Here is an 11,448-nt window from a genome sequence, read left to right on the forward strand (position 1 = left end):
CAGTGCTCCCCCCCCCCCATCCTTGCCTCGTTTTTGTGTTTCTTTTTTTCCCCTCAAATCTCCTCACTTGCACTTTGGTAAGGGCAAAATGTGAAGCATACATTGAAATGCAGAGATTACGTTCATGAAAGATGCGCTACTTAATGTGTCTAAGATGCCGAAGATATGGATTAGTGAGCTGATAACATTTAAATTAATGCATTTGTCAGAGGCTTTTATCTAAAGCGACAGCAACATAGCATTCAGAGTATACACGTTATCACTTTGTGTGCTCCCTGAGAATCAAACACATGACATTGGTGTTGCTAATGCTTTGCTTTACTATTTGAGTGGCCTGCTTTACCATTTCTACCCTCTTATAATGGAACTTCAATGGGTGCCAGGGAGAAATATGTTATATGTTATTTTATTATGTGTTCCAGTATATAAAATTATATTATTTATTGATAATAAGTAGAAATGTTTTTTTTGTTAAAACTATGACCAGTTTTTATTTTATTTTATTTTATTTTATTTCAAGGTTTGGAATATATGTTGCCTTTTGGTGTATTCTAATAAATGATACAATTATTTTATTTACTAATATAATTTATTTTTTATTTATTTCAATAAGACTATGTTGTGATTCATTTTATTTTATATTTTATTTTATTTTCATCTAATTACTGGACATTTCGGAAATCTCAGGCTTTCTCACTTTTACCTACATTCTGGAAAAAGAAAACTGCCAATCCATAACACATTATGTACAAAGGCTTTCAGAATAAGGTTGTATTTGTACACAATAGTTATACAAAGTATTTGATCTAAACTTGAATAGCCTTAAAGGTAATTTTAGATCCATTTATACTTTTACACATTTATTTACATATGTCTGACTCTTTTCAGTCAGAAGCATAAAGCATTCCACTAGCTTAAACAGTGGAGCATAGCATTAGCAACGGCAAGTTCATGGGTCGATTGCTAGGGAAGTGTGCAATGTAAATGTAATGCAAATTTAACCTAAATACAACAGACCTGTAGAGTCCATATTCTCCCGTGATGGTATGTTTAGGTCAGTAGCTGTCTGTGAGGCCATCAGGGTACATTATCAAACATAAATAGGTTTGCATGCAGCACTAGAGTGTGCTGTTCTAAGCTGTCTTTAGCCTTTAAACTCTTAATGAATCAGACAAGCCTGGCAGACTAATTACAATAATCCCTCCCATTACTGTGGGCTCCCCGGCCACCTCTCAAGACTAAAGGGACAACAGACTATAATGTAGCCAGAGGGCTTGGAGCTGTAAGACTCATATAAGACCTCTCCTCTTCCATCTGCTCATCGGCTGATAGCAGCTCTCCCTCTCCACAGCATCCCAAATGATGATGAAGACATGCTACATCAAATAGTCTTAGCATCTTCAACAGGGGGCCAGTTAACAATAAAAAGCGGAAGAGTTGTGTCAGGGTGTGCCAGATTACAGTATGAGCTATTATTTATGGGAAACTGGTGTTCAGCTGTTATTATTAATCTTCACTTTTTGGACCATTAGTCAACAAATCCCCTGTAAACACCACAGGTGTTATGATGGCGACAGGTATAAAGGTTAATATTTAATTTAACCGAGCTAACAGGTTGCTAAAACCCAGCTCGCTCGTAGATCAAGCCAAAAGTGGTTTACTTCCTAAAGTCTTCTTTATAATTAGTCCATTTTCACCAGTTTGACCCATTCCTTTGGATTTGCTGACCAATTGTGAACATAATAGGGTTTGTTAGTGCCTACCTACTTTTGATTCTCTAAGTATTTTTTCCATTTCTCACATAGATTTTTTTTTTTTTAAGTCTTTAAAGCATTATAAGCCATGAACCAAGCCAACCAGCTACAAGGTGAATCACAACATTACAAACTTTGATTTGAAGCAAGAAAGCATTTGAAAAAAAATCAAACAAAAAGGTACAAGACTGCATATTTAATGGCTTTAGTGAGGGAAAGAACTACATTCCCACAAAGCATTGCAAATGACGTAATCAAATTAAAAACTATGGAGAAATATAAAACTAATAATTTAAGGTTTGTATATGTGTGTGTTTGAATATATATATAATTGACAGCATGGTGAGACTGTCTTGATTTGCATAATCTGTGGTTCTTTCTGGGAGTGTGATTTACACAGCTTTTCACCACATAAATAAAGATGATAAGGACATAAATTGTTTTTTTGAGAAGAAACTGTTTTAAAATCTTAGGGTCTGATTTACTAACAGCTTGTGCCAGCGCAAACCGTCTTTTGGCATTAAAATTAGGTCTGAAAAGGCATGGACAGTTATTTTTGCGACTCACCTTATTGAATATGCATTTGTAGGAGTTTCCCTTTCAGACGCAAAATGTATGGGAGTAGAGTATTAAAATGAATCACGCAACGCAATTTACTAACGTCTGTGCTCGTCAAATTACTGGTATTTGCGCAGTTATTTAACTCTCCAAAAAAGCATGTCTTAAAGCAGACGGTAATTTGCACTGGTCTTGGTAGATTTTTCAGCTTTTTTCAGCATAACATGCACTAGATAGACGCGTCTGTCTATTATGCACACATCTTGCACGTCTTTTGCAGCATTTTGTGCACGGCTGAAGTTCTATTGACTTTGCACTCAAGTTTAAAAAAAAGGACCTTGCATTTTTTCCACTGCCCACGTCTCAGCTTTTCAATGCAAAAACACGTGCTGTGTGAATGGCCACTCTGACCTTTCATGTTTAATTTTATTTTTGTACTGTTGATTGTTTTCTCATCCAAATTATTTTGAGGATGCGCTTGCGTCCTAGGAGAAAATGCCCCTGAAGCATCGGTAATGGGGATTTTGAATTAGCATTCGTAATGTTCCAGAACAGCTTAATCCAAAAATAAATGTACATCAGCCTTGAGCGCTCAGAAGAGCTGGTTGGCGTTCATTGGTAAAGGAAAGCTTTTGGTGTTTTTTTTATGGTGAAGTGGTGTTATCTCTCTTTTTTTATGCACAAGAAGAGGGAAAATAGAGCCATTCCTCGCTTTATAGTCATGCTGTGTCTTTAATTATAATGTACAACGCTGATGCAAAAAATGGGCGAGATGAAATGAAATAGTCCCACTTGTTTCTACATCCTAACACCCACACACTCTCTTGTTAAAAAGATGTGATTCATGTGCACAAACCTTAGTTGGGACTCTAACTCTTGACCCTCACTCAGAAATGGCTCTCATACAGCCTTTCAGCAAGCCCAGACACAAAATTATAGTCCACATCAAATTACCCATTACCTGACGCAACTTAAGGACACAGAAGTTGCTCAGTCTCTGCTCACTATTCTGCATGAATCTTGTTCTCTCTAATATGTTTTAGGGCTTTCAATTTAACGTTAACTTAGTACACTTAATTATAAAAAATAAAAACACCAAAAATGTATGCATATGTACATATACAATACCGGTCAAAAGTTTTTGAACAATAAGATTTTTAATGTTTTTTTTATTTTTTTTATAAGTCTCTTCTGCTCACCAAACCTGCATTTATTTAATCCAAAGTACAGCAAAAACAGTAAAATTGTGAATTTTTTTTTTGCTATTTAAAATGACTTTTTTCTATTTGAATATATTTTAAAATGTAATTTATTCCTGTGATTTTAAAGCTGAATTTGTAGCACCATTACTCCAGTCACAGCCTTCAGAAATCATTCTAATATTCTTATTCGCTGCTCAAAAAACATTTATTATTATTAATGTTGAAAACAGCTGAGTAGAATTTTTTTTGTTGTTGTTGTTTTTGTTTTTTGCCAAATTTGTGCTTCAAGTTTCCCTGAAACCAGTTTCTTGATATTAATTAGGGAGAAGTGTCAGCGGCTAACACGCTGCACAGAGGAAAGCCACCATGCCAAAAGGTTATGTTTCTGGTTAATTATTAAAAAAAAGAACATGGAATGTAATGCCCTAAAGTTCACAGACTTCATAAGATGTGATAAAGCATTATACAATTGTCTGCAGTTGTTCGGCTCTGTTAAACTACAGCCTTTTGTTACACTGTCACTGGCACTTCAATTGTTGTCTAGGAAACGGCATTTCAACGCTAGTCACCGTTGAATTGCCACGCATTTAAATGTCCAGCCGGTTTGTGTAGGAGAGAATGAATTTAGAGGAGCGGATAAAGATGCAAACCGACAAAAGGAAATCGCCTGAAGTGAAGGGCATAATTTCTCATCTTCATCAGCAGGCATGAAAAGCAAGGATAGTGTGATTTACAGGGGAAATATTTGATAAGTTGTCATGGAAACTCTCAGTCTGCTGTCCACTAAAGTTGCATTTTTTTTCTCCATGTGAAATATCCCCTCAACACATATATATACACACACCCACACAGCACTTCCATGTGGCACTTCCCCAACGTGTAAACAGCTCTCCTTCCAGAATGTGCCTCCTTCAAAGCCTGCATAAATGAAGGAGAAAAAAGCCCAGGTGTCTGCACTTGGACCCTTTCTTTCCACTTTGCTTCCTGTTATTTAGTTGCATGCTTGTCAAGCTCTCTGTGTTAAGAGCCCTTTGCAGTGATGATGAGAGCTTGATGGTTGATTGATTGATTTGCTCTTTGTGGTTTTGAGATAGACTCTTGGACCATTTTCAATCGGTTAATGCATTATTATTCTTCATCTGACAAATGACAGTTTGAGTTTCATGTCCATATACGTCATTTGATGTGATTTGTGAACTGTTTTCAAGGATGGAAACTCAATGAAAGCTTACATCACCCTTTGGCAATACTTTTTTTTTTCTATTGTTATTAAGTTGTAGGAAAGCCATATGTAGGGCTGGGAACAGCAACTACCTCAAGATTCATTTCAGTGAATAATGTACAATGTCACAATTGGATTGCTGTTATTATTACTATTTTTACTGGAAATAAAATTAGTTTTTAATTGCTTTAATAAAAAGACAAATATAACAAAATGTGCCAATTAAAGAAATATTGAATGTTAAAAACCACATTGAGCTTGACATAAATCACACACATCTGAAGAACATTGAAGGACTGTCTAAAAAAAGAAGTTTTTTTGTACTTTATCAACATGTTACACTCTGATGTAAGTGATTTATCAAGTCATGAAATGACCACACTCTTGAAATCAGTGTTATTTTAGTATTATTTATGTAGTATTACAGTATTTATACATTTTTAATTAGTTTTTTATTTAATTTAATATTTTTTTGTTTTATTTTAACTTTTAATAATATGTGATTTTCATTTTTTTATAATTATTTCTAGTTTTATTTTTAGTAATTTTAGTACTCCCAACTTATTTCAGTAAATTGTCAAGGCAGAAATTCTCATTTTTGTTTATTTTTTTAAATGTAAGTTTTCATCTAATTCTTATATTTTATTATATTTAATCTTTATTTCAGTTAATGAAAATTGTTTTTATTAGTTTTAGTTAACAATAACAACACTGCTTGAAATTCCTATCATTAGTGGTCACAGGAGACTCATTGGAGACGCATGTTACTACTAGCTATAAGTCGCGGTTTGTCTCACCTAACCACTATTAAGATGTATTGTAGTGTGAAATGTAAACTGGGCCTAGCACAATTAAATATCCAACTGGGACAATATTGTGCATCCCTAATCGTTATATATTAATACATAATTAGCCATATTATGTCTGTGTGGCCCCTTAATTTAACTAAGATTTCTCCTGCACGTTTAGAGTAAACAGGAATGACTTTCCGTAAGCCTGTATTGAGGACATTATCATAGATAAATAGATCTTGAAAAATAATATTGTTCATAATGTTTATTTTTACAAGATATTCCTCCGTACATGAGTGTGCACAACATGCAGACACCTGTAGTAGAGAAAAACCATCAAGACTTTAGGTATTCCATTCATATTCACTTCTTTTTATTGAGAATGTACTCAAGCATTTCAAGTACGACTGTCTCTGTTGGAGACTGAAGGAGATCATGCTGGTTGAACTCGAGCCCAATACTTTGAAAAACAGCAGAAAACATTTTCTTAAATGAATTCCCACAGCCTATAAAATAGATTTTGGAAATTCCTTTAAAATGACACTACGGGGGATCAGGAAGCATGAACGGTCAAGGCCGTTTCCATTTTTCATAGCGGAACTAAATTATGGCAGAATATCTAGGCATTTACTTAATGTGTTTCTTCAGGGATGGCAGGAAATGTTGTGTTGATGCATTCAAGAGCGAAACAAAATCTATATAGCACACAACAAGCTTATACTCCTCACAGATTTCTTTGCCTCCATGTGTCCAGTTTGTTTGCACATGTGTCTGTATTCGAGAATGTGTGGGGGGGAAAAAAAATAAATAAAATCAGCATCACTGAAAAGGCCCTTTTGTTAAGTGACTCCAGCCACAGGTAATCTGATTTATGGTTTCCTAGCAACGATACCCTTTCAGATCCCCTCCTAAACAAACCTGACCGAGCTCTCCTGTGCTCCTCGAATTGAACTAAAACACATAGACCACTGTAGGATTTCATTTGAATTGCTTAATTCTCAATTGTTTCCTACAACCTGAAATATTGTGTGTTTGTAAAGCAAATATGTGTTTTGATTTACATGCATGTGTTGCTCATGTCTTGCAACATCTTTATTTGTATGTTTCCCTTCAGGGTAAGATGGTGAAGGGCATGGGTGGGGCTATGGATCTAGTGGCCAGTGCTGGAACTAAAGTGGTTGTTACAATGGAGCACTCTGCTAAGGTAGGTGTAATCATATGAGACTGCGTTATACTGGCTTTCTGTATTGTCTGATTTTGGTAGCAGTGGTTCAATAAACAAGAATTTTATATAGAGTAACTTCAGCATTTCAGATCCAATATGGCCATTTGTTTGTGGTCTGCTAATGAAAACTGAAAGCTGTTCTGGAATATCGTTAACACAGACAGGCGGAGTGACAAACAGTAAAGTGTTCTGGTCATGGGGTTCGATTACAAGATATTCCTCTGTACATGAGTGTGCACAACATGCAGACACCTGTAGTAGAGAAAAACCATCAAGACTTTAGGTATTCCATTCATATTCACTTCTTTTTATTGAGAATGTACTCAAGCATTTCAAGTACGACTGTCTCTGTTGGAGACTGAAGGAGATCATGCTGGTTGAACTCGAGCCCAATACTTTGAAAAACAGCAGAAAACATTTTCTTAAATGAATTCCCACAGCCTATAAAATAGATTTTGGAAATTCCTTTAAAATGACACTACGGGGGATCAGGAAGCATGAACGGTCAAGGCCGTTTCCATTTTTCATAGCGGAACTAAATTATGGCAGAATATCTAGGCATTTACTTAATGTGTTTCTTCAGGGATGGCAGGAAATGTTGTGTTGATGCATTCAAGAGCGAAACAAAATCTATATAGCACACAACAAGCTTATACTCCTCACAGATTTCTTTGCCTCCATGTGTCCAGTTTGTTTGCACATGTGTCTGTATTCGAGAATGTGTGGGGGGAAAAAAAAAACAATAAAATCAGCATCACTGAAAAGGCCCTTTTGTTAAGTGACTCCAGCCACAGGTAATCTGATTTATGGTTTCCTAGCAACGATACCCTTTCAGATCCCCTCCTAAACAAACCTGACCGAGCTCTCCTGTGCTCCTCGAATTGAACTAAAACACATAGACCACTGTAGGATTTCATTTGAATTGCTTAATTCTCAATTGTTTCCTACAACCTGAAATATTGTGTGTTTGTAAAGCAAATATGTGTTTTGATTTACATGCATGTGTTGCTCATGTCTTGCAACATCTTTATTTGTATGTTTCCCTTCAGGGTAAGATGGTGAAGGGCATGGGTGGGGCTATGGATCTAGTGGCCAGTGCTGGAACTAAAGTGGTTGTTACAATGGAGCACTCCGCTAAGGTAGGTGTAATCATATGTGTTATACTGGCTTGTTAGCAGCTGCTCAATAACACGAATTTTATATAATTTGCATTTCAGACACAACATGACCATTTGTTTGTTGTGCTCTGCTAATGAAAATAATTCCAAAAGAAGCCAAATGATCAAGTTTTGCATGTCGCAGATAGTTCTGGAATGCAGACAAGTGGAGTGACAGATGGTAAAGTGTTCTGTGGTTGAATTGGTCCAGAATGACCCAGAATGATGTCTCGGGATCTTTGAATTAAATTAGAAAATAATTTCCATTCCATTTTGATCCAGTACACAAAAAGTTTGGTAACACTTTATTTTAAGGTGTCCTTGTTGCACATTTTGCATGTACTTACTATTATAATAACAATAAATTATGCATAATTACATGCAAATTGTTACGGAGAAAGTGACAGAGGCGTTTGGATCCATCTGCAGAGCTTTATTTCACAACGTGGTTTCAAAACAGGCAAAGGTCGGACACTGGCAAACAGGCATATCATGGGCAAGACAAAAGAGTAGTCCAGTAAACAGGTGTGTTCGATCTCTGGCAAACAATGTCCAAACAGGGTAATCCAAAGGGGTATTCCGAAACACAGGCAATAGTTCAGGTGAGGGTCAAACAGAGTCCAAACAGAGACTCTGGACGATCAACTGTGACGCGATGAGACTCTGGACGATCAACTGTGACGCGATGAGACTCTGGACGATCAGCTGTGACGCGATGAGACTCTGGACGATCAGCTGTGACGCGATGAGACTCTGGACGATCAGCTGTGACGCGATGAGACTCTGGACGATCAACGGTGACGCGATGAGACTCTGGACGATCAACGGTGATGCGATGAGACTCTGGACGATCAGCTATGACTTGACTTGACTCAGGAATGGCAGCAGTGACAGGATGGAGTTCTGCTGTCACGACATTACAGGTACGGGCGTCACTGTCGCCGCCATTACACATGCAGAACGAATAACTGGAGTAGAGATCATTAAACTGGAATGTCCCGGAGCTTGTGACTGAGTTCTGTAGCCGCCATTACAGGCACAGTCGCGGTGTCGCGTTCTTACTCCGAGACACCCACAGTGAGCGGAGAACTGACTAACAGTAAAGCGTGGTCCATGAACTGACTGAGTGATGAACGGGGACCCTCATGAATGAGTTTAGACTTCAGTGATTCATTAATGCCATCACAAAAAAAGTCTATCAAGACACAGTTTGGCAAATCAGAATAATAAGTAATGTCAAGATATTCCTGAATATAGACCTTGAGCGATCGTGTGCCTTGTTTGAGAGCTAATAATAATATTGCGGTGTCCATACCTGGCCAGTGTCCAGTAGAAAAGCCGCTGGATCCTCGTGGGGCTGAGTATTCTTTTACGGAGAAAGTGACAGAGGCGTTCGGATCCATCTGCAGAGCTTTATTTCACAACGTGGTTTCAAAACAAGCAAGGGTCGGACACTGGCAAACAGGCATATCATGGGCAAGACAAAAGAGTAGTCCAGTAAACAGGCGTGGTCGATCTTTGGCGAACAATGTCCAAACAGGGTAATCCAAAGGGGTAATCCGAAACACAGGCAATAGTTCAGGCAAGGGTCAAACAGAGTCCAAACAGAGCAAGGCAAGAGAAAAAAAGGCAAGATATACGAAAACGCAACTAGACTAAACAGGCGAGACTTGACAGGACTAAAATACCAGGAATGGCTCCGTACAGTAGCTATCGCTAAGCAGAGATAAATGCTAACAATACTCGGCCCGGAAGAGCATGTGAATGGGTGTTATATAGTCTGTGTGATTGGTGTCAGGTAATCAGTGAAATGAAACATGGGAAATGTAGTCCGGGGTGACATGTAACAGTCTGTGTAGTATGAGAGTCCATGTGGTGATCTCTGGTGGTGAACAAACGGAAGTCCATAGACCGGATTCGTGACAAAAGTAACACTAACCATATAGTAAATACATGTAGTTCATTAATATTACTCAGTACTTAAATGTATAATTAAATGTATAATTAATGTATAAAACAAAAATTTTAAAAAGTTAATAGCAAATTAAAAAATTCAGTGCAATGAAAAGTGACCCATTTCCGACATATGCACTACTGTTCAAATCATGTTTCTTTCTTTTTTTCTTTTTTTTTTAATTCAGCAAGGATGTGTTAAATTGATCAGAAGTGACAGTATTTCAGTTCAGTTTTCGCAAAATATTTAAAATTAATTCTGAACTGTCTATTCATCAAAGAGTCCTGGAAAAATGTTCCATGGTTTCAGCAAAAATATAATAATAATAAAATAATATGAAATGTTTCTTGAACAGCAAATCCGCTATTAGAATGATTTCTAAAGGATCGTGTGACACTGAAGACTGGATTAATGGCGGCTGAATTCTCAGCTTTGCCATCACAGGAATAAATTACATTTTAGAAAACTGTTTTTAAATTCTAATAATATTTCACAATATTATTGTTTTTACTTTTATTTTTTTACTTTTATTTTTATTTTTAATCAAATAAATGCAGCTTTTTTGGTGAACATAAAATACTTCTTTCATAAAAAAAAAATTACTAACCTCAAACTTTTGAACAGTAGTGTATGTTAGTAATTTTAATTGGATAATTATTAGAAGTTGCTTGGCTTATTAAAAGTGAACTTTAGAACCAAGGACCACTCGTGTCATATTTGTATATTTATCCATGTCATCCACGACTTTTCCTAAGTCACTAGAACCACAATTCAGTTTGAAAACTTTCCCCACTCCTGAAATCCCAATTCATACCCTGGTTTTTAAAAATGTCAGCACTTTTTGGGAAGCTACTTTAAAAAGTAATATAAGTGATGTTTCTTTCTCTTGAGACGCTGGCAAATCAGCTCTCAAAGATATGGTATATGAACAGAATAAGTTGCGTTGAGCATTATGTTATGAAGGTATTTCTTCGGTGTTTCTTGTAATTCCTCCAAGTAGTTTTGTTTTAAATGTAGAAGCAAGTGATGATTGCATCAATCAGTTTTAATGAACAGATTCTTATTGAGTCACATTGCATGGCACGTATTCCCTGCGAGAAGGGCATCATTATTTCCCGTGAGTGACAGAATCTCTTTTCCCTAAGCAGACAGTTGGAGAGGCATCAGTATTCTGAGAAGCTTTCAGCTGTGCAGACAGTGGAATGCATACATGCCGTGTCAACGGTGTATGCTACACGTTTTTGTAATCTTAAAGGATAGTTACCCAAAAATGAACATTCTGTCATTATTTACTGGCCCTCATGTTTTTCCAAATTTGTATGCTGTTATTTTTTCAGTGGGGAACCATTTTTTTTTTGTTTGTGTAAAACAAAAATAAATGTTCTGCTCCAAACAACACAAAAAAACGACAAAAAACTAGGGATGCACAGCATATTGTTACCTTATTGGTTTTTGGCTGATATTAGAGAGATTCTGTATTTTTTTAGGTTTCATTTTTGATCAGTTTAGACCAGTGTTATTTTAGTTTCATTGGTATACTGATATACTACTATAGTTTTTGTTAATATATATATATTTTTATATT

General features: G+C 36.5%; 1 protein-coding gene across 1 annotated transcript in view; it reads left to right on the forward strand.

Annotated features, from left to right (window-relative positions):
- The window catches only part of LOC107724870 (succinyl-CoA:3-ketoacid coenzyme A transferase 1, mitochondrial-like), a 41,019-nt gene that overhangs the window by 27,746 nt on the left and 1,825 nt on the right, over window positions 1–11,448 (forward strand). Inside the window, exon 14 of the mRNA XM_016533950.1 lies at window positions 6,642–6,731. Coding sequence (XP_016389436.1) covers window positions 6,642–6,731 — 90 coding nt within the window. The remainder of the gene's footprint in view (window positions 1–6,641; window positions 6,732–11,448) is intronic.

Source organism: Sinocyclocheilus rhinocerous, unplaced genomic scaffold (assembly GCF_001515625.1).
Source record: "Sinocyclocheilus rhinocerous isolate Xijiao unplaced genomic scaffold, SAMN03320098_v1.1 scaffold515, whole genome shotgun sequence".
NCBI classification, from domain to species: domain Eukaryota; kingdom Metazoa; phylum Chordata; class Actinopteri; order Cypriniformes; family Cyprinidae; genus Sinocyclocheilus; species Sinocyclocheilus rhinocerous.